The following is a 23,217-nucleotide window of genomic DNA, read 5'->3' as shown; positions in this document are numbered from 1 at the left end:
GGCCACCGAGCCAAGTCCCACCTGCGTCCCCGAGGGGGTCAAGGGTAGAAAGGAACGGTCAGACCCTCCTGGCCCCTTGACACCACTCCAGGAAGGCCCCCCCAGACACCAGACACCCTGGCCTCTCATCCAACCCAGGGAAAAAGAGAAGCTGGCCCAAAGCCCACATGCTGCCTCTGTGACCTGCTCCACACCATCTCCCCAGAACTTACGCATTCCCAAGGAGCAGACCAGGAGATGGAGAAAGAGAGGGGGGCTCCCATTTACTGAGGGCCTGCTCAGCACCTGCCACTGGGCTGTCACAGGTGTATACCATTTCACCCTCACAAAGTGAAGTCTGGGGATTAGCCCCACTTTACAGATGAGAAGGTAGGCTCAAGGAAGTGAGATAACCTGGTTCAGGTCACGCAGCCATGGAGTGACAGGGCTGACTCCCAGAGTTGCCCAGGGAGGTGCAAAAGGCCTTCTGGTCCTCCCTCCTCCCTCCTGCTCCTTCATTGCTTCATGTATGCCTGCTTGCTACAAAATACACCTGCAGCCCAGACGCTGACCTGTTCTCTCTCTCCCACACACGTGTGCCTGACAAAGGCCAGCATGAGGGAGATGTTAACCTAGGCACCAGAGCCAGACCACCTGGGTTTGAATCTCAGCTCTTTTACCAGCCAGGTGACCTTAGACGAGTTCCTTATACTCTCTCTGCCCCATCTGGAAAGTGAGGGTAATAGTACCTACCTCGTTAATGTGGGGATTAAATAATTTAATACATGTGAAGCACTTAGAATGATGCCTGCACCTATATTTGCCACCTAAATGTTAAATAAAAATGATTTATGTGGACCCAGATGCCACAAGACTCATGTACGACAATATACAAATGAATACACGTATTATGTTCCTCAGCTCACCAAATCCACACACTGGCTCCCCATGCCACTCACATACCAGCCCACAGACACGCATGGGCCACCATGCCTCTACACACAACCACATTCCCTCTGCTCCACAACTCACATGTTCTGACACACGGCACCACTCACGAACAGCTCCCATACCCTGTGCATCAAGACACCAGCCCACGACCCCACATGTCTCACACATGCCATCACAAGCCAACTCCTATGCCGACACCTCTCACATGGTCAGCAGCACGTGGGACCCTCAGGCACCCTTGCCATCTTTTTCTTTCCAGGGGTGCTTCCAGGTCTCAGGAGAGGGAGCTGCAACCCTTCTCAGACCTAGTAGGGGTCTCTCTTCCAGGGAGAGCCCTGGCCAGACAACCCTCCCCCAATACTTACCTTTTTATGTAGGAGGTTAGGGTGTGGAGGGCTGAGGGGAAGGCAATGGAGAGGAGACAGCCAGGCAGTTCCAGGCAGGGATGGAGGGGTGCATGCAGGTGAATCCCTCCCCCCAGCTTGGTGCTAGGAGTGAGACAGAGTGAGGGGGGTCCTTGTGTGTGTGCATCTGCACGAGGCTCTGTGCACATGTGGATGAGCATGTGTGTGAGGGCTTATGTTCATGTATGCACGTATGCCCCTGGTTTCTGCATTGCATTTGACTCCCGTGTGTTTCAGTCCATATATGTGCATGTGGCTAGGGATGCACCCATCACAGTATGAAGGGGATGTGCCTGCATGGCCATTTGGGGGACTTGTGTGTGTCCTCAGCAGTGTGTCACATGCATGTTTTTGTAAGTTGGTGACCCTCCTTTCTCAAGCAGCCTCTTCTGCCCCAGACTGAGGACCCAATGAACAAGTGTGTGGGAGGGGACTGAGGAAATGCGTGGGGCTGAGGTGAAGGAGTGTGTCCCTTAGTCCCCTCCTCAAGGTCCAAGGAACTGGGTCATCGGGGCGGGGGCAGAGAGATGCACTGAGCAGGAGAGATCTTCCCGTGCCCCCTCCTCCCTGCCACCCTCAGAGCGGCCCCTCCCAATCGGGAGACTTGGAAACGAGGGTGGCAGGAGATGTTGTTGTCTCCGCAAAGACCCCCAGTCCCCCAAATGGGAAGGACCCACAGCTCGACCTGAGAAACTCACCCCGGGGACCCTCTCCAAACCTCTCCCCAGCTCTCGCCCTGAGCCCACGCTTCAAAGCGCCGGGCGCACGGCCCTTCCTGGAGGGGGCGCTCCGAGGCGGCCGGAGCACGACTCCTCCCGGCTGGCCACTCGGAGGTCAGGACCCTGGAGAGCGCCGAGCTTTTTTTTTTTTTTTTTTCCCCCTGGGGAGCCCCCTTCTCCCCGCACCCTCGGAGGCAGGCTTCCCGGGAGGCTCGGGAGCGGCGGGGTTGGAGAGGCTCGACGGGGCCCCCACCCTCCGGGCTGCCCCCTCCCCGCATCCCCCAACCCCGGCCGGAGCGGCCCCCACTCACCCAGCGACGCGGAGACACCGACTGCGCAGGGAAGGCGGCGCTGCTGCGGCGCGCGGCGGCAGAGGCGGCCGGAGGGGCGGGCGGGGGGCGGGGGGAGGGACTGCCAGGGAGACGCCCCGCGGCGTTCGCCCGGAGCCCCTCCCCTGGGGGGGGTCCCCGTTCCTCCCCTTTCCCTCCAGGCCGGGGGCGGGGGGAGCGGTGCGCTTGACTCCGCCCCCGCCCCTGCCCGGGAGAGGGAACGGGATGCCCTCACTTCCCTGGCCCCCTCACGAGGGAGCGCCCGCCGGGGGAGGAGGACAGAGATCTCCATCTCCTCAGCATCTCGACTCAGGTAGCCCGAGTGGGGTCGGGGGGGGTCAGTGCCCAGAGACCGCTTTCCGAACCGGGGACAAACCGGGACGCTCCGCCCGCCTTCCTCCCCCATCTCTACCTGGGCTCGGAGCTGCACGTTGCTCCGCGGGCGGAATCCGGAGCCTGGGCGGTTCGATAGGCACCCTCCCTGCCCCCGCGCCTCAACTCGGGAACTAAGCTGGGGGCTTTTCCGCGAGGAGGCAGCGCCCACTCTTCCAGCCCGGGAGGTCTTCTGGGGGCCAGATACGCCCCCTACCCCACCTCAGCCTTAGCCCCGCCCCCATCTCCTGCCCCCTCCCCATCTCATCCCAGGACTCCTCTCAGAATGAATCCCACCTCCCAACATTGATCCAAATTGCTCCTCCCATACCCCCCAACCTCCCCTGCCCTTGGTCATATGTGAGGACTGGGGAGCAAGCATCTCCAGCCTGGGGAAGGGGGTTCCGAAGTGCGTAGGCACCTCACCTGTAGACACGACAGTCCTTCTCCCGAGTCACTGACCCCCATCGCAGCTCCTTTTGCCAGGATGGGGGCTGCATCCTCCTCCCCCAGCTTCTGCAAGAATCCCCAAACCCTGAGCTTGAATTTTGTCCTTTATCTTTAGAAGGTGGTCCTTATTGTCCCCTCTTCACAAATGAGCAACCTGAGTTTCAGAAGGGTTAAATGATTTTTCCCACGTCTCGCAGCTGGTGAGTGGAGGGCTTGGACTTGAATCCATATGCCCTCATCCATTCATTGCACAAATATTCATCAAGCACTATTTCTGTACCCAGCATTGTTCTAGGCAGTGGGGTTACAGAAGTGGGCAGTAAACAATGGACAAAATATACAAGTCAATCCTATGATGTATTAGATAAGTGTTTGGGGAGAAGTTGAGACAGGTGTTCAGAGTTGGGATGGTGGCGGTGCTTAGGACCATTCCAATGACTTTAGATTTTATTCCAGGTGAGATGGGAAGCTCTTGGGCCTTTCAGCAGAGTGAGGGTCTAACTTTCAGGTCAAGCTTACTCAGGCATTCTGTCAAGAACAGACTTTGAGGAGTGGGGGGACAGGGTAGAAGCAGGGGGACATTTCAGGGTGAGAGAGATGGGTCTGGTTACTTTGAAGGTGAGCCCACAGCGTTTGCCTTCTGGCTGGACAGCTCCTCCCAGTTCAGTGGCAGCACCTGGGAGGCCCCCGGCTCTCCAGGGCTCAGTCCAAAGCTCCAACCACCTCCAGATCCCAGACCAAGCAGTTTAGGTGATCAAAGTCTAGCCTTAGTCCTTCCTGCTTGAGGATGGGAAGGTCTCAGCTGGAGGAGCTGGGGAGCCAGGCGGAGGAGTTGGGGGGGACAGTTGGGCCCTCTAGAACATCAGTTCCTCTGTGTGCCTTGGCTCTGGCGTTGGGACCCCCAGTGGAGGCGTGAGAGATGCCAGACATGTGTGGGTGATTCCCAGCTGCCTCCTGCGTGAGGACCTGGGGGCAGGGAGAGACTTGCCACTCAGCCCCCACCCCAGGCCCTTGGAGTGACAAGCTCCCTCCATCCTCCCCATGAGGCCTGGAGAACCTGCTCTGTTTGGGGCTGGATGAGGGGACAGCCCTGCATTCACTGCCTGTGCTTCCCCTCCCACTCTTCCTCCTTCCTCTGTCTCAGCCTGAAGCCAGAGAATCTTCCCAGCCTGCTCTCAATCCTCCTCTCCATCCTTGTGGGGTCTCAGTTTACCCTCACAGGGTGCTCCTCAGCCACTGTCTCTGCTTCCTCCCACATCCCCCCCTCCCCCCCGCCTGCCCAGCTTCACCTCCTCCAGGCTGACTTCTTGGCTTAGCCCCTCAGGAGCCTTCCATCCCCACTGTTTTCCTCCCTGGGAGGGTAACTCTGATGCCCTGCCCTCAGGACCTCCAGTCTGAATCCTGTCTTCCCAGGAGATGGGGCTTCTGAAGGCAGGACCATGTCTTCTCTCCCTGGAGGCCTCATCCCTTGGACTTCCCCTGCACCTGGAATGAATAGGGTAGATCTGGGGTCAGAGTTTGGACTCGGGTAGACTCTGCACGACTTCACATCAGCCACCTTTCCCCACTTGGGAACCTGGGAAACACTGGGAGGTCTCCCTGGGCTACAGTAGAAGGCTTGGGGCTTCTTCACACTGCACATCAAAGGCCCGTGGCCAAGACCTAGTGCCCTGAGATACAGTCTGGAAAAGGGGGCAAGAAGGACAGCTGTCAGGAGGCCTGCTTGGGTCCCTCACTGCTGGAAGACCTGGAGTAAGTCTCTTCCCTTTTTGGAGCAGGAAGTTTAGACAAGTGATGTGAGTGCCTTGATATCCCCGGTTGAAACCCCTGACCAGAGTACTGACAAGACAGCCCTCATTTAGTGCCTCGCAGACCCCTCACAGGCTTGAAACTCTGGGCATAAGCAGAGTAGAGATGAGGCTCCAGTGGCCCTGGAACCCTGTAGATCTGAAAGGCTCTATGAAGGTCTGTTATGGGGGTGAGGGTGGGGGGTGTTCTTGCCGATGATGCTCGCCCCTTCCCACTGCAAACTGAGGCATCTAGGAGGAAGGAAGAGGCACAGCTTAGGATAGAGGTTGAGTGGGGTCATTGAGAGCACTGAGCAATGGGCAGGACCCATGCGGGAGGGAAGAAAGAGCAAGTCCCAGGGGAGGGGTGTCCCTAGGATCTGAGGAATGGGGCTGGGGTATAGAAACCAGAGGTGCCTACCCTCCTCCAGCACTAAAGAGGGATGCCAGAGAGAGAAGCAAGTGGGGGATGAATTGAGAGGGGACTGCCTAGCTATTGAGCACCTACTGTATGCAGAGTACTTTGCATTGTATCACCTCCTTTGATCCGAACTAATTCTGAGGAGTCAATAATGTTACTGCCGTTTCACAGATGTGGAGACTGAGGCTCAGAGATGTCAGATCACCTGCTGGAGGTAATGCAACAAGAAAGGAACAATGACAGAATTTGAACCCAGTTCCATGTGACTCAGGAGCCCAGGCTCTCCTCTGGAAGCCTCTCAGTGAGGTAGGTGGAGGCAGCCCCTCTCCGCCCCTCCCCAGCCCCCTCAGAGGCACAGCCCCCACCCTCCCTTTTTAGGTCCCAAATGGTTTGGAAAATCCTGATGGGAGCAGATGGTGGGGACAGATGGAAGGAAAAGCATCTCGGGGCTGAATTACACAAACAAACATTGATAAAGTGATTAAACCTCAAGCCACCCCTTTCCAGAGGGCCCTGCCCACACCAGCCTGGAGCACCGTGGACACAGAGGTGGGGGCCTGGGCGTCTCCGGATGCCCCAGTCTCAGCCCAACTGATCCCAGCTTCTGCCCACCCTCTCACCGCCAGGGACCACCCCCGGACCAGAGCCCAGGGCGGCAGAGCTGCCAAGAGCACAGCCCGGGAGGGGGAGGGGGCGGGTCTGGCTGTTCCCAAGGGAGCTGGGCCACAAAGAACAGAATGGGGGCGGTGGGGGTGTTGGGAAAGTCCTGGGAGCTGGGACTGCAGACTTGAAATCAGGGTGGGGTGGGGTCCCGCCAGCAAGCCTCGCTATACAAATGGACTTCGGAGAGCTGCTGGGCCACCCTGACCCACCCCCCACCCCCACGGTGGAGGCGGGCAAACTCTTCACCTCCAGAAAGTTCAGTTGGTTCCTTCATCTATACAATGGAAACAGTAATATTAATGCCTGGGTGCCTGGGTGGCTCAGCCGGTGAAGCGTCTGCCTTCAGCTCAGGTCATGATCCCAGGGTCCTGGGATCGAGCCTCCGCATCAGGTTCCCTGCTCAGCGGGGAGTCTGCTTCTCCTTCTCCCTCTGCCCCTCCCCCCTGCTCATGCTCTCTCTCAAATTAATAAATAAAATCTTTTAAAAAAATAATATTAACGCCTCCCTGAAGGGGCTGTGTGAGGATTAAGTGAGAGGAAGCCTATACAGTATGGACACTGGGCTGCACGCAGTTAATGTCACTCCAGGTGGCGAACTGGTGTTGGGGGATCAGGAAGGTGGGGGCTGGTTAGAAATGGTCCCTCTGCAGAGCAAAGTTTGGGCTTGAAGATACTGCCTGCGGGCTCTGCGGCAGAGGAATGGCGGCCGTGCCCCCAAGAAAAGCACCAGCTCCCTGCTGGGTCAGAGCCACTGATCTCTCTGCCAAGCTCAGAATCCAGGACCCAAAGGTTCACCTTTGCTGGTCCCTCCATGTGAACCTACAGACATCAGAGGGAAGCAGACCCGGGTTCAGATCTTGACCTGGCTCCTTCCCAACTTTGGGGAAAGTTGACAAAAACAGCCCCAACGCACTCTGGCTTCTTCTCAGTAAAGCCAGTATTTCCAGCCACTTCCTGGACTTGCTGTCAGAAGCCCACAGGCACTTCAGACTCAAGCCAGCCAGCATCCACTCACGGTGCTCCAACCGGCCTGCCCTGTGCCTGGGTCCCCTCCAGGAGCCTCTCCCTTGTCTTCATGCCACCCCTCCTTCCTTCCCAAGTCAGACTTCAACCAAAGGATGCGTCTCAGGCCTGCCCTGTCCTCTCCCGACAACCCCCCGTGCCCCACTCCCTCCTCTGGTAGCCCTGTACTGTCGCCTGGCCCTCTTACAGCTCCCCAGCCTTTGGCTTCTCCACATCTAATCCCCTTCCTCCCTGCTTGATAACCGTCCATGGCTCCCCACTGCCTACCAGAGTAAGTGGGCGTTGGAGACTCTCCATGACATGCCCAACCTTTGCCTCCCACTTCGGCTCCTACTCTCCACTTCCTCTGATAACCACCCCACCCCAGTCCAGTGCCTCCTCTACAGGTGGCCAGGATCTCCCCTACCCTGAAGAAGGGATCCAGAGCCAAGGCTGGGGGAAGGCGGCTCCATGACCCCCAGATCCTTGCATGCGGGTTTTTACCTAGGTGGGGGTGGGGGAAGTGATGCAGGCAGCTGGAGTCACATCCCAGCCACCCCTTGTCTGCACAATATTCCCTCTTCCCTCTGCTGGTGAAAGCAACTCTTAGCTGGAAGGGCCTCAGGCTCGATGGTTGCTGTAGGTCCCCCATCCAGGCCCATCCTTTCCCCCTTGTCAAGTCAGAAGTGACCCCTTCTATGACACCTTTTCTGGCAAATAAGCGTTCGGCTCTTTCTTACACATTTTCATTGCATCACACATTCTGTTTGCTCCTGCAGTGTCTCCTGGTGTCTCTCTGACTTTCTGAAAATGGTTCCTGGGGTCACCACAAATGGACCGGTCACTCTTGGAAGTGGGATAAAGGGCATAAGGCTGAGTGTTCCCTTGTAACTGTATACACAGTTCTGCGTGCATGCCTACAGCCTGCATGCATGCCCTCGACCTTGTTCAAGACTTGAGTCAAAATCTAAAGAGTCAACCTTTTTCTAAAAGTTTCTTATTGAAGTCATCTCTATGCCCAATGTAGGGCTCGAACTCATGACCCCAAGATCAAGAGTCGCAAGCTCATCTGACTGAGCCAGCCAGGCATCCCCAAAAACATTTTTTTAAAAGTCCTTCCTAAACTGGGATCTGTCTCCCAGAAGCCTTGCAGCAGCCCAGCTCTGCCCTGGGGGGTTGCCCAGGACCCGTGGCTGCATGAGGACTCTCCCTCTCCGCCTCCCCCTCCCAACCCAGAAGAGCGGATGGAATCCCCAGTGACCTCTGCGGCACGGCTCCATGGCCCGAGGGATTGCACACATGCTGCAGGGCTGGGGCCCCAGGAGTGGGGGCAGCAGACCGGATTCCAGCACGGCCAGCTGTGTTCTCCTGGAGCTTCCTTTCGGCTGTGAACTGCCTCCTTCCTAGAGCTGCTGTGAGGAGCCCACAAGACACTGAAGGCTGGTGCACAGGAAGGAGGCTGCCCTGTGACACTGCTCGGCTCAGGGGCGCACACGCATACAGCCTGGAGGGTAGGTGCTCCCAGGGAGAGGGAAGGTGACATCCTAGCTCAAGGCTTCTGCTGGTACCCGCTATTGTCCCATTTTACAGATGAAGAAGTGGAGGCACAAAGCGTTGGAGTTCCCTGCCTGAGACGGTGCATGGGATTAGAGCCAGATCCAAGATGGGACCGACTCTGTCCGGAGCTCTTTCCAGTGGGCCAGGATGCCCTGGAGAGATGTGGGCTTCCCAGAAGGTTCCAAGGGACCCAGAGTCCTACAACCCAACCCCCAGTGAGTTGCCATATCCTAAGAGCCTTATGCTCCCGATCTGCCTCCCTTGCTGGAAAGACTGGGTCAGGTCTGCTTTCTGGCACCTTGGGCTCTCCCTGAAGCTGGGGATTGCCTCTTGGTTTCCATAGTAACAGTGACCAGAGGGGTCTCCCGAATTAGTGCAAGGATGCTGCATGGGGACCTGCAAGTATGCACGTGCCCTGGGAATCCCTGGGATGGACAGCCTCAGCTACAAGCCCACAGACACACGCATACTCACACACACGCTTGCACATGCATACACGCCCAATGCACATGTGTGCACACCCACACCCCCTTGTGAGCCCACATGCACACCCTTGCACATGGAGGCCCAGGCAGGCGCATGCACAAAGTGCCCGCTGACCGAGGAACGGATCCGGACATGATCGTACCCGACATCACCCACTCCCAGAGCCACCCTGGCGCCCTCAGGCATAAGGAGGGGCTTGGCGAAATGAGGGACTTCCGCTTTATAATACCCACTGCTACATTTATAGATACTTGCTACGTGCCTGGTGCTGCATTTTCCTTTCCACGTATAACATCTGCACTGCCCACAATGCAACTCGGAGACAGGCGCCCAGCGAGGAAACAGGCTCAGGGATTTGCCACAGTAGGCCAAGCCAAGGTTTGAGTCCACGGTTGTCTGGCTCCTACCCGCCCCCAAGACCTGTTGGTGCCAGACCCATGAGCACTTCCTAGGGACCCACAAACACAGATGAGGAGACCTGGCTGTAGGTGGGATAGGAGCTGAGGCCTCCCAGCTAGAATCCAGGGCTCCTGGACTTGTGGCTCTGGGCCATCAGATTCCCTCTCCAGCCCCCAGCCATTCTGGAGACTGTGGCGTGAAGGGAGGTCCAGGGGACAGCAGGGGCTTTCCCTCCATGCATATCTCCCAGTCAGCAGGCAAGGAACTCTGAACAGCACAAGACCCACGGGAATCTCTAGCTGGTGAAGCCCCCTGGCTTCACCTGGGAGCTCCCCGCCCTTCCAGCAAAGGCAGGAATCCAGCTGCCGAGGTCCTGGCTTCTTGACCTCAACGGCCTCTCAGGCAGACCCCTCGGAAGTGAGGGAGCCTGAGTTCAGAGGCCAGGCCAGCCAGGTCAACCCGAGCAAGGAGTTGGGCAGGGGGGTATCGTCCGGGAGGAGCTTTCGGCAAACGGGAGCTCTGACGTTGCAAGTGGGCTGCGAGATAGTGAGCTCCCTGTCGCTGCAGGCATCCCAGATCGGCAGGTGCTGGTGCTCCCTGCTTCGGAAACTCAAAATAAACAGTGACTGAGTCTTGCATCATTAGCATCATCATCGTCTTTGTCATAGCCACCCCTGATCGGGTACCCTTTGCGTCAGGCACCTTAAGATACGACTGCCACTACTGCTCATAAAAATAGCAGCCCTTACGCGACCTGAGGTGGGGGTGCTGTTGTTAGGCCCATTTACGGATGAGGAAACCGAGGCTCAGAAAGGTCAGTGACTGTGCAGGGACAGCTAGACCTGGCTGCTGAGTCTCTGGTCTGCTCACCTGGCCGCTGGCCTCCTGGGCAAAGCAGGGCAGCCTCCCCCAGCCAGGGCTGCGCGTTCGTTCCGCCCTTCCTATTCTGGGCAACATTGGCTTCACTATGGCCAGTGAGGCGCCCTCTGCTGGCCATTCCTGGCTCCGCAGAACCATGTTCCTTCAGGCCAAGGGCGACCCCTTTAGTACCTGGGATGTGAGAGGTGGGCAGGCCCTCCAGCCTTGGACCCTCACTTCAGATGCTGGTACCTGAGGTCACCCAGCCGGTCAAGGTTGAGCTAAGGTTGGAGTCTAAGGGCCGTCTGATGCCCAGGCTCTTGTCCTTCCGCCCCTCCCTGGTAGGAAAGAGGTTCTACTCCAGCGGCCTTCACTTCCTACCGCAGCCCCCTCCACATCTGGGCCCCTAAAACCTCCGGCCCCACTGCTCTTGAGGGATCTTGGGGAACCATGGTTTGTAGCTGAGAATCCGTCTCCAAGGGAAAAATGGGCCCTGGGGTTTGAGGCAATTTGAGGCATGGAGCTGCCATTGACTGGCTGTGTGAGGTTGGGCAGGATTCTTAACCTCTCTGGGTGCCGTTAGATGGAAGTTAGCTCCTTTGTAGGAGAACTGAAGAGATTTGAGGAGGTCTCTTTTGCTCAATCAGAAAGCCTTGACTCGCCCCTTACAGCACACCAGCTAACATTACCCCGACCAGCCATTCCAAACCCCAGCACTCCATCTTTTTCAGAGCCCCTGGGAGTCTCTGAAGGGATTTTACTTAGTCATTAGCTCACTGTTTATTGCCAGCCTCTCCCACTAGAATGGGAGATCCATGAGGGCGGGAATCTTATCAGCTTGGTCACAGCTGTGTCCCAGGACCTCACTGAGGACCTGGTACTCATAGGTGTTCATAGATACTTGTTGCATGAATAAAGCCCTCCCTAGCCCAACTCCTCTTGCAGCTTGGAACAGCCTTCCAAATCCAGGGCTGTTTTTCCTGCTCCCATCATCACAGCCCAGAGCTTGTAGCAACCCCTCCACCCCTCCTGCCATCCTCCTCCATCTCCCCTGCTTCCCACTGCCCAAAGATTCCTTTTTCCCTCTGCCCTTCATATGACTAACTCCCACCTGACTCTCAGTACTAGTTAAGCTCAGGCATCACCTCCTCCCAGAAGGCCTCCCTGCTTTCCTTTTAAATTAATCCTCCCTTCTGACCTCCTTAGGACTTGGTGCCTCCTGGTCCAGAGGGTCGTGTTCTCTCTGTTTTAAACGTGTCTCTCTCCTCCACCATGGGAGCTCTTCAGGGACCAGGACCAATCTGGCTCATCACTGTGTCTTCAGCACCCAGGCCCAGGCTGGCCTGGCACAGGCACTCAGGAAACATTGAGCTGGGCTGCTGTCATCACTGCTGTGATGGGGACTTTGGGGATTGAACAGGCCAGATCAGGGTCTCCCATGGCAAGCTACTTCCTTGCTTGGAGCCTCAGTTTTCTCATCTGTGAAAGGGGTATAAGAATCCTGACTCCTCAGCATTGTGAGGATTCAAAAGAAGCTTCTCTCACGTATGTAATGTGCCAGCACATGGAAAACATCGGGTGAGCGGTAGGTCCCGTCCCTGGTGTGGCCTTGGGCCCAGGCTTAGCAACTGCCTCTGTAAGCCACAAGCCCCCCTCTAGGAAAGGAATGTGTATGATCTTTAGTGAATCCTGGGCCAGGATCCCTGCCCTAAGGCCCCCCCCCTCCAGAGGTGAGGGGAGGAGATAGCAGCCTGGATCGATCGAACTCCATAATTCACTGGCCCGGGCAGGTTCTCACACCTCTCTGAGCCTCAGCTTCCCAATCTGGAACGGGAGCTAATAACACGTGCCAGCCTAAGACTCCGAATAACAGGGACAAAAAGTCAAGTTCTTGGTAGGTGCCTGATTATTTACATACCCGAAGCAATCTCCTGCCCTTCTCCTGATTCTTCCTGTGATTTGGGGTGTGTGTATCGAGGGAACTCCCTAGACAGGGCCGTGACCGTTCTAGGCTATGAAGGGGAGCCTTCCCATTCTAAATGGTTACCTGAGGTCTGGTCTGGGCACCTGGAGCTGAGTTAGGTAAGAGGACTGGGGCAGCTCTGGGCACTCCGGAGGATCCAAGTGCTTGTGACCAGCCAGCCCCCTAGGAGATGCCTGTGGAGTCATCCAAATGGAAACCAGGGCAGCCTGGGAGGACAGAGGCCCACCGCTCAATCCCCACCTAGATCCTCACTCATGCATGCATTCATTCTTCCACTGCCGTATTCCAGAATGTTGCACCAAGCCTGGTACTTAATAGGTGCTCAATAGATGTATGTTGGAAGAGCAAATTTATTCCATAAATTCAACACACATTTATTGAGCGCCTGCTGCTTGTACCCCTGTGCTAGGAGATGGTGAACAGTTGGTGCCCAGACAGTAACTGGTCCTGACAGCCCCCTCCCAAGATCACCAGGCACTCTAAATCCTCCCAACTCTTCCCGTTTCCTACCCAGCTTCCGTTGATTGCCAGACTCCAGGCATCAAGGCTTTTCCCAGCATTGTGGTCATGCCCAAGCACCCCCATGCATCATGGGGCCCGGGAAGGCTGCACCCCCACAGGCACGACTCTCTGAATCCTCCCTGTCTTTCACGTCCTCCTCCAACGACTTTCCCCCTCCCTCTCAAAGCCTTAGACACTGCCATCACCCCCTCCCAGTGCCCTACATCCACGCGGGGTTATACCTGGAGAGGCCAGCAGGTGGCACCCAGACTCCCCCTTCCCTGGCACTGGACTGGACTTCAGACCCCACCAGGACCCTCTCCCTTCTCTCTTTTTCTCCCTGGCCGGGACAGGAGTGGACTCGGTGACCTCTCACTGACCCCTCTCCTTCCTGCAGGCTCCTGCGAGGAGGCCTAAGGAGACTCCAGCTGCTACTGCCTGCTGGGGTTGGGGGGTCCCTAAGGGCCAAGCTGCAGCTGGTGGGGCGGGGCCCGGCGGGGTGGGGCGGAAGGCAGCTGCCGAGTGAACAGAGAGAAAGAGAGAGAGAAGAGAGAGGAGAGAGAGGTGCTTTGGTTCCTTGGCTCCTGCCCCAAACAGGTGGAGGTCCCAAATGAGCCTCACCCCAGCACGAGGTATGTGGCTGGGGAAGCCGACGGGGCTGGGGGTTTCAGCCTGCCAAGCAGAGCAGGTCTGGCGGTACTGAGGGGCTGGCCAGTTGGGGTCCACTCTCAGTAAGAACCCCAGAGGCCCTTCCTATCCTACCCTTTCCAAAGTGACCCATAGAAACTTGGGGGTCAGAGCAAGGAGCCCTGGGGAGGGCAGTAGAAGAGGAGGGCTCCCTTGCTGCTCGTGACCCACTGTGTGAATTTCGGGGAGCTCTTTCCATCTCTGGACCTCAGTTTCTCAATCTAAAATGGTGGGCGAGGCAGATTTTGAAGACATTCTGTGGGATAACTTTGCAAAATGTCCCTTTTCAAAAAGGATTAGCCCTTCCAGGAGCCTCTGGAAGACCAAAAGACCTTTAAGACCCAAAGGAATGCTCCCTAATGGTGGAATTTCAGATTGGGGGGAGGGGCTCATTTGGAGATGTGGGGGCCTCTCCGTGTTGAGGGCCCTGGTCTGTGCCTCCCTCCTCAACCTTGTTTCTCTGACTGGGACTCAGGGTGGAGAGTGCCACAAGGTGGGGGGGCTTCCCTCCCCGCCTGCTGTTGTGCAGGTCCCCTCATTAGGGAGAGGGTGGCAGGTGCAGGGCCAGGGCAGCTCTCTCCCTTTTCAAGAACAGAAAAGGGGTGGGTGGGCAGAAGAGTGTGTGAGACCGAGGTAGGGACAGCGGTAGGCATAGGGGTGTCCCCAAGGTGGTGAGGAAGGAGCCATCCCCGCTGGTTACTTGCGGGTTACTTGCCAAGTCTCCAAAGCCCCCAGCACTTTCCAGCCATTAGCTCATCCTGCTCACAGCACTCGGTGGGGCCAGAGCGGTGGGGGAGGGCCTGGAGCCACTCTTCCCTCACCCGCTCTCGCTCTCAGGAAGAGATTAGATTGTTCCAGATTGTTCTCTGGCTGGGGAGCAGCTGGCACAGGCAAGGTCTAGGATCTCAGGGATGGTGCGGTGGGTGAGTTCACTCTGGGTGGGGAGACAATCGAGTCAAGCACACGCGTGGGAGTCAGATCAGCCTGTGTTAGCAAATCCTGGCTCTGCTGTGGGTCCTTGGGCAAGTCAAGTGACCTCTCCCAGCTGCAGTCTCCTGTGCAAAACGGGGGACCGCAGAGCGCCCCTTAAGGGGTTCAGGGAGAAAGGTCACAAGGCAAGTCAGGCTCTTCACAGTGTCTTCTCATGGAGACAAAATAGGAGGCCCAAAGAGGACGGGCCGGGGTCACAGAGCTAGGTCTCCAGTGAGTCTGAGCACCCTCTTCCCCGCCGCGGTAAACACTGAGCGCCTACTGTATACACCCCAGCACTTACTCGGCACTCTAGTCTCCACCCCGCCCCCACGCTGTGACACTCCCCTCTGCTCACGTCTGTCCGGGCCCCGGCCAGGCCTTGGGTCTGGGATGGGGGGTGGGGTAGGGGGTCAGACCCCCCCAGGCCTCGGGAGGCCGGTGGGTCTGGGGCGCGCGTCTTCCCTCTCCCTGCGGAAGGGCAGGGCTGGGGCCGGGTCGGGGCCGGGTGCGGGGGACGGGGGCAGCGCGCGGGCGAGCCGTGGGCGCCCCGGCGGTAAGCGGGCCGGGAGGGGGCGGGCGTGGGGGGGCGCCCTCCGCCCTCACCCCGCCCCTCGCCTCTCCCCGCAGCGGGGGCGCCCCGCCCCCCGGGCGCCCGACGTGGACGCGGCCGCCGCCGCCGCCGCGCGGGAGTCGCTGTCCGCGGAGCCGACATGCAGGCGGCGCGGGGCGGCGCGGGGCGGCCGGGCCGGGCGGGCAGCGGGCCGGAGCGCGAGCGCCAGTGGCCGCCGGGCGCGGGAGCCGCGTCCCCCTGCGCCGCCCCGGGCCGGCCGGCCGGAGGAGCAGCCATGCGCCCCGGGCCGCCCCGCGCCACGCTCCGCCTGTGGCTGGGCTGCGTCTGCCTCGCGCTGGTGCAGGCGGGTAAGGGGGCCCGGGCGGGGGCGCGGGGGGCTCGGCGCGGGGCGGGCGGGCGGGACTCCTCGGGCCCCTTCCTGCTCCCCGCCCCCCAACCCGGCCCCGGCCTCTTCCCCACCTCTTGACTCCCAGGCCCCGTCCTCCAGCCCCCGACCGCCGGCCCGCCACCCCAGCTTTGGGGTCTAGGGTCCTGCGATCCCCAGTCCCTTCATCCCATTGCCCTGACCCCAGGCCTTTGCCTCAGGTGCCCGAGCTGAGCTCCCTTCTCTGGCCTGGGGAGCAGCTGAGGACACCAGTGCTCCCACCTTGGGCCTCCCTCCCTGTCCCCAAAGCCCTGCAGGACAACTCTGCAGGTCGGATGGGGTCCCAATTGCGTGAGCAAGTGTGAGGGGGATGGGGACTGGCACCCTAGGGCTCGGGGTGGGTGGGGTGGACCCCTGACCCTGCTGCGGTCACGGTCTGGCCTGCCCCGAGGGCCAGCCTCATCCTCACCCAGCCCAGCCTCTCCTGAGGCTCTGTATCTGTCCTTTTGGCTTCTGGCGCCTCGCTCATCGCTCCCTCTGCCTATCTCTCTGTGGCTCAGTGCTCTCTCTCTCTCTCTCCCTCTGCTTCCTCTCTACGTCTGTCTCTGATAGCCCACTTGTCTGTTTTCTGGTTCTGTGTCTGCCGCCACCTGTCTGTGTCCCTCTGTCTCTCTCTGTCTCGGGGGCCTCAGGTCCGCTCCGGGGGCCTCAGGTCCGCTCCTCTGTGGGGCGAAGGGTGCTGCTGAGGGCCAGGTCTTCCCCTCGCCCCACTCGCGCCTTGGGGGATTTAGACACTGTGTGACCCAGGGCCCCTCTCCTAGAGAGGTTCTTTCTGCCCTGACCTCCACCATCCTGTCACTCACCCTCCTACTCCCTTCTCTACTGACCCCCTTTCATCCTCTTCCCACATCCAGAAGACCCTACCCACCCTGTACTCTTGACTCTCCCCTGAGAGAACCTGCTCAGAGTGACCCCATCTTCCCCTGCCACCTCCCCACCTCCCTCCTGGGGCTGGCAGAGTGTGGAAAAGAGGCTCATGTAGACCTGTCCCCAGGCTTCGTTCTGTCTGCCTCACTGCAATACCGGGGGTTCCTCTCTTGATCCTCACTCCCAACCCAGGGCTCACCCTAGCCTGGCTCTTCTCGACCTCTGGGTCTTTCTCCTTTCCTCAAGGTCACTCACCTAACAGTGTGGTATTGTAGAAAGAGCACTGGACTGGGAGTCCTTTTGACTGCTTTTCATCAGACTAACTTTCAGCACCTGCAACCCTGGCCACCTATGCCTCCCCCATGCCTGGCCCCCCACCTCTTACCACCCTTCCATTAGATCTGGCCCTGGCCCAGGCCCATCACTTTTAGCTTGGACCCCTGATCGGGCCAGTGTGACCAGTGGGGGCTCCCACCCTGGACACGAGGAGCCTGGGGCCTCTCGGGCCTCACTCTTCAACCACAAATGAACTGAGACCCATGTGCCAACCCCATTGGACGCCTTGCTTTCTTCCTCCCCCCACTGTGTGGCCTTCCCCAGGTTCCCACTTAGGAGACAGGGGGCCTGGGCCTCACAGCAGGGGATGCTCAGGCTCAGGTGCCTCCCCACCCCCAGACAGCCCCTCGGCCCCAGTGAATGTCACTGTCAGGCACCTCAAGGCCAACTCTGCGGTGGTGAGCTGGGACGTCCTGGAGGATGAGGTTGTCATCGGATTTGCCATCTCTCAGCAGGTAACCCTTGAGGGGCTGGGAGGGAAGGACACATCAAGATAGTAGCAGGCGATGGGGAGGGGGTGTGCAGAAATAGAAAGGAAAAAGGAATAAGGAGCAAGAGGAGACAGGCAGAAGAATTGCACATATGGCTTGGAATGGGGACCCCAGAGGGGGAATGGATCAGTGAGGAGGGCTCTGGGGCCTTTGACTGGAAACTGGGAATCCAAAGCCTGGTTTTGATCTCACACAGACCTGAGTTTGGGACCCGGTGCAAGTTATCGATGGGGAGATGGCCTTGGGTGACTTTTCTAACCTCTCTGCACCCGCACCGTCTCCCTCTCCCTGAAATGGAGCTAGCGATAGTTCCTGGCCACCTGCAGAGACGAGGGGTGCGTGGGGAAGCTTATGTGCGTAAAGGCTTTCGCCTGGTAGCCGGGTGAGCCCTTGTCACCGCCAGAGGGGCCTGCGCGCGATCGCTGGCTGGGCGCCACCAACAGGGGCCCCGGCGTCTGTCTTGGCAGAAGAAGGACGTGCGGATGCTGCGCTTCATCCAGGAGGTGAACACCACCACCCGCTCGTGCGCGCTCTGGGACCTGGAGGAGGACACCGAGTACATCGTGCACGTGCAAGCCATCTCCATCCAGGGCCAGAGTCCGGCCAGCGAGCCAGTGCTCTTCAAGACCCCACGCGAGGCGGAGAAGGTGGCGGCCAAGAACAAAGGCAGGCCCCCCCGCACTGCTGGGGGGGTGGTCAGGCACGGAGCAGTGGGTGGCTTGAGGAAAGCACCAGCCCCCCTTCCTCCCCCGACCCCAGACCCCTGCTGCCTACGAAAGCAGTACCTGGGAGAGAGGAGGTCACCCTAGTCCCCGAGGCCGTGGGGATAGCAGCTCTCAGCTTTGGGTCAAGCCCTGTTGCTGCCGCCCCAAGGAGCCATCAGCATGTTCTCGAATCTCTGTGAGGAGTCAGGGCACCTATAGAGATCAGCACTTAAGATCTCAGAGCCAGTGTCTCCCTCCCCGCAGATGAGGTGACCATGAAGGAGATGGGGAGGAGCCAGCAGCTGCGGACGGGCGAGGTGCTGATTGTTGTGGTGGTCCTGTTCATGTGGGCCGGTGAGTGCCTCCAGGCTCTTCCTCACCTGGCCTCCGGGGAACGGAGGCCCCTGGCCAGGCGCCTTCTCTCCCAGGAGCGGAGGCAGCTGAGAGATGATGTGAGAAGTCTCCAAGTCCTGCTCTGGGGACCGGATGGGACCCAGTCTCTAACTTAGCTCTCACGAGAAACTTAGTGGATTGAGGGCTGCCTTGGAGGACCGGTTATTGGAGCACTTTACCTTCCCTCCCTCGCGAGTGGTTCGGGCGCCTGGGGCGGCCACACCCACAGCCCCTTGGCCTTCTGGCCCTGACTGCGCAGCCGTGCTTCCTTCTGGGCTGCCGGGGCTCCAGCTGCTTCAGGCTGGGGACACCTTCTTAACCTACTCCTCCTTCTCGCCCTGGTTCTGAGACCACCTCCATAAAGTCTCCCCAGTCCACCCATGAACGTGGCTCTAGCTCCTCTTAGACGAGGTCATTGGGCTCATGTCTCTCCCTTTTCCCACTTGTCTGTGAGCTACCCAAGGATTAGGAACAAATTTCATCTCGGTACTTAACCAGGATTTTCTGAGTGGCCGGCTCCTCCATTCCAGATAGTAGTACTACAGTCGCGACTAAGGAGAGCCCTGGGCTTGCAGGAACTGGGTCTGGGAGAAGCCAAGCCCCTACTTAACTGTAATTCAATGTGATGGGTGCCAGGTATGGGGGCAGAGAAGAGGGAATTAATTCTAGGGCTAGCAGCAGAAACTGGGAAAAACACAGGAGGAACATGGGGAATCGAGCTTTGAAGGATGAATAGGAGTTCACCTGGCAGCCAAAAAAAAAGGAACAGGGTTCTGATGACAGCGCGTATAAGAAACAAATTCAGTTCAGTCTGGCTCAGTGCAGCTGTGACCCAAGAGAGAAAGTAGAAAGGGGGACAGTAAAGGATGGCGAGCCTATAAAGTAGGCTGGAGTCCGTTTTGAGGGACTCAAACACCATGCCAAAGCTGTCTTAGCATGGTGGTAGAGAGGGCAGGCTCTCTTGTAGAAGCATTTGGAAAAAATGTTCTGTAGGCACATTGAAAAACAGGCACTTGTAAAAAAAGAAAAAAGGTAGAAAAAACGAAAGATGGTACAAAAGAGGTTGCTGGTGCATTACCAGACATGGCACAGACAATATTTATATAATCGTAACAATATAAACATGGCGAACGAACCCGAGATTGTGACGTGGTTCTGTGAGGATGATGGGAAAGGAAGTGGGGGGAGATGTTCGCCTGTATCTACCATGGTGGAAAGTCAAGAGATAGGATCTAAAACAAGTAGATCAGGAAATAGCACTATAAATAAAGCAGAGGTAAAAATGGAGAAGACACCTACCAGAATTGGAGTTGGCTTCCTTAGTAATATCTCACTTTCAAAAACTATCACGTTCACGTATTAGTAGTTCGCTAACGATCAGCATTTAGCAGAGCGCAGACCCTGCAGTGCACGTCCCGGCTGTCCCCGCCGCGAGACCTGCAGTCGGTTCCTCGGCTCTCTACATCGGTGTCCTCACTGGTCCGCTGGGGACGGTAACTACAGGTGCCCTCAAAGCGCTCTGAGGACACGGTGGCGTCGGCCGTGTCCGTGCCCGGCTCAGCGGTTGTTACCGTTTCTGTTTCCCCTAAGTGGAAAGAGCCGTCAGGGGTTTAACGAAGGGAAGAGGGTAGATGGGATCAGATGCGCGTCGTGGGAAGATCAGCCCGGCCGGCAGCGAAAGGGATGGCTGGAGGGGGACAGGTGGACACAGGAGCCAGAGGCAGGCCATTGCAGTGGTGAGGGCAGAGGCCATCTGGAGCTCAGTATCTACCAGGAGCTCGGCAGGAGCCAGTCGGAATGAAGCGGGTGGGCGGGACTCGAGCTCCGGCCTCTTCCTGTTCTCCCATGCCCCCCCCTCCCCCACCCCCCAGGCGTCATTGCCCTCTTCTGCCGCCAGTACGACATTATCAAGGACAATGAACCCAATAACAACAAGGAGAAAACGAAGAGCGCGTCGGAAACCAGCACACCAGAGCACCAAGGGGGAGGTCTCCTCCGCAGCAAGGTGAGGGCGGGTCCCGGGCCTGGGTGCAGGGTCGGCTCGGGGCCAGGTGTGGTCGCAGCCGGACAGAGCCGAGCTTGGCCGCGGCTGGTGTGACACAGGGGACACTGCAAATGGGTTTCGGACCTTCTCCTTTTGCTGGGTGCCAGGGGCCAGGGGGGCTAACAAAATGCAGTGAGTGGGGAGGGCAGCATGCTTGGCCGGTGTGGGACAACACGAGCAGCGGGTTCTGGGCTCGTCGGTGCCCCTGCCGTGTTGTGTGACCTCGAGCAGCTGCTTCACCTCTTTGTGCCTTCATTTCCTCTTGTGCAAAACAGATATGAAGGCCTTGTCAGTGCTTTTGCTCTGAGCAGCTCGGAAGAGACGGTAGAGAAGTGGGAGAATCTCATGGTCCTGACGAGGATTGTCCAACAAACAAACATCCGGCCCTCTCCACATTTCCTCGTCCCTCCATCTCCTCACACCCCCTGGCTTACTGTCCTCTCTCTTGGCTTCTCTCTTTCTGGCGCATTTTCCTGAAGCCTCTTAGTAACCCCCATCTCCAGAAGCACCTCGACAGTGTCAGGGGCCGAGGCCGCACGCAGAGGCAGGTCTGCAGGATTCGAGAGAACAAGCCGGCGGCGGGATGGCTCTGCTGGGGGTGGCCTGGGGGGCCGGGGGGCCGAGGGCCCGGCACCCGGTCCTGGCCGCTGAGTCAGTGAGGCCGAAAGCTGGGTTTGAGAAGGCAGAGAGACGAGACACGCAGGCAGGGCTCCTCCTTTCCTTCCACGCGGGAGGAGAGCCTGGCTTTTCGGCGGCAGCCCTTCCTTCTCGTGTCCTCCCCCTATTTCCAACCTTGCAAGAAGTCTATTCGATTAGCCCTGGCTGCTTCTCTCATTTTTTTCCTCCCAGTTTCCAAACAAGCCCTCGGTGAACATCATCGAAGCATGACTGCCTGTCTGCAGGGAGAAGGATTTCATTTTTCTTCTCTGCTGGTCTCCAGGTCCATGGGCACAGGGACAGGGAGGACTGCGGTGGGGGGAGGCCCAGCTAGCTGCACTGTTCTCCCTCTTCCCCATCCTAGTCTGGTGAGGGATGCTGAACTACAAACCCAAATTCTGCAAAAAATTAACAAGCCACAAAACTAAAAGGCCTGGCCCCATTCTGGAAAAGGCAAAGCTGCATGAGACACAGCCTTCTTTCTGCCTCCTCACCTCTCCTGGACTGGCTTCCTCTTCGAGAAAATGCACAAAGCTCCTGGGAGATGACAAGCACCTAGACTGACTCCAGCTGTGTCTTTGAGAGCGAGAGCCATCAGGGAAGCCATGGGGCAGGGTCATGGCTGCCAGCAAGCCTTTTCTGGGTCCAGCCATCAAGGACTTGTTTGTGGTGTGATGCACAACTCGGCGAGTGTGTAAGAGGTTCTGCTTTGTCTCTTTGGAAAACACGACTGAAGGGCTTCACTCCAGAGGGCAGAGGAATTCCCCGAGCTGATTGCCTGCAGCCTCGATCTTCCCTGGCCCTCACTTTGACTGTAACATCATTAGTCTGGAGTCTTAAGAAGATGAAGTGGGAAAGAGACCTGGCACGTACTGGCCCCATTTCTTTAGGAAGAGTCTCTTGGAGTTGGAACAATGCTGGCTTACACAGCTGAAAAGGTATGTCCACGTGGGACATCCCCGGGGCTGCTGAGTCACCCGCTCTGGAGTGGAAGCTGCTGGAAGGCAGGCCTGAGCCATTACCGTGGACAGTCAGAGCAGCCCTGGCCTCTGGGGTCTCCATATCTTGCCATCTCATCAGGGTTCTATGAAAGCTACCCAGGGTCCTCATGTCCTTCCCTAGAGCCTGAGTGGTGTGAGGTGACAGGTCTCTCTCTCCACTGCCCCTTTCTGGAAAACAAAACAAAACAAACCAAAATGGTGCTTGATAAGGGAAGGCAGACTCTTCCCTCGGACTGACGCATTTCGGCTGCTGAATACCTGCATGGGAAGAGATGGGCCTCTGCGTCTTCCGTTGGTGGCTAAGGATGGGCATGTGGGAGGACTGCGCCTAGCACAAGCCTGGCACACAGTAGGCGCTCAGTGAATACCTGTTGAAACGTTAAGAGCAGTGGCCCCCCCCAGCCAGAGAGCTGAAAGCCATCACCTAATGACCGCCCCTTCCTTCCGGTCTTCAAGAGCTCTCCCGGCGAGGTCAGCCACCGCTCTCCTTCGCTCGGTGAGGCAGCACAGGCAGGGGGGAGAGACAGGGTGAAAGGCAGATGTCAGCCATACTAAGGGCTTCCTCATGGAAGGGCATGAGGCTCCACTCATTGTCTTGTGACTTCCATCCCTGCTGAATGGGGCTGCAAGGCCAAGGCTCCTTAGGGGAGAGGTCCTTACCTCTGATCCAGTTAGAGCAATAACCTCTTTTTAAATGTAAAATAAAAGACAAATGAAAAGGCACATCCTTGTCTTCTGGTAAATGCCCAAGTGCTGCCCTCTTTTTCTGGCAGTTGGCAGCAAAGTCAGGATGCGTGGAGGAGGGAGTCGGTTCTCTCTCTCCATTTTGGCCTGCAGCTTCTTAGGGACATGCCTGCCAGCCAAGCTGGAGTTGGAAGGGAAATCTCGAACAGATGGGGGTGCACGTGTAGGAGGAGAAAATAGCTCTTCTATCATCCTATTACCGAGGCCCCCAAATCGAAGCTTGGGCTGCCTCGCCGCACAGGTACGCAGGCTGGGCTCAGTTTTTAGAACGAAGGGTTTTCCCCTCTGGGTGGGACTGGGTGTTTTCCCTGACCAAAGGAATGCAGTTCCAGTTTCTCCCCAGGGTGAGAAGGGAGGGAAGGGAAGACAAGCTGCAGAAGCGCCTTGCGGCAGCTCAGTAGTCCCAGCATGCTGTTTGGGCTGGTTAAAGGAACAGCATTAGGATCCCAACAGCAGGCTGAAAC

General features: G+C 58.0%; 1 protein-coding gene across 1 annotated transcript; it reads left to right on the top strand.

Annotated features, from left to right (window-relative positions):
- Nucleotides 1-15,353: 15,353 nt before the first annotated feature.
- FNDC5 (fibronectin type III domain containing 5) lies at nucleotides 15,354-22,726 on the top strand. Its single transcript, XM_026516534.4, has 6 exons — nucleotides 15,354-15,439; nucleotides 17,059-17,174; nucleotides 17,678-17,876; nucleotides 18,179-18,268; nucleotides 20,179-20,312; nucleotides 20,627-22,726. The coding sequence occupies exons 1-6, from the start codon at nucleotides 15,367-15,369 to the stop codon at nucleotides 20,630-20,632; spliced, it is 618 nt and encodes a 205-aa protein (XP_026372319.3). The 5' UTR covers nucleotides 15,354-15,366; the 3' UTR covers nucleotides 20,633-22,726.
- Nucleotides 22,727-23,217: the final 491 nt, after the last annotated feature.

The sequence above is a fragment of the Ursus arctos genome, unplaced genomic scaffold (genome assembly GCF_023065955.2).
Source record: "Ursus arctos isolate Adak ecotype North America unplaced genomic scaffold, UrsArc2.0 scaffold_32, whole genome shotgun sequence".
NCBI classification, from domain to species: Eukaryota; Metazoa; Chordata; class Mammalia; order Carnivora; family Ursidae; genus Ursus; species Ursus arctos.
The sequence above is the reverse complement of the archived record's forward strand: the minus strand, read 5'-3'. Positions and strand labels throughout refer to the sequence as shown.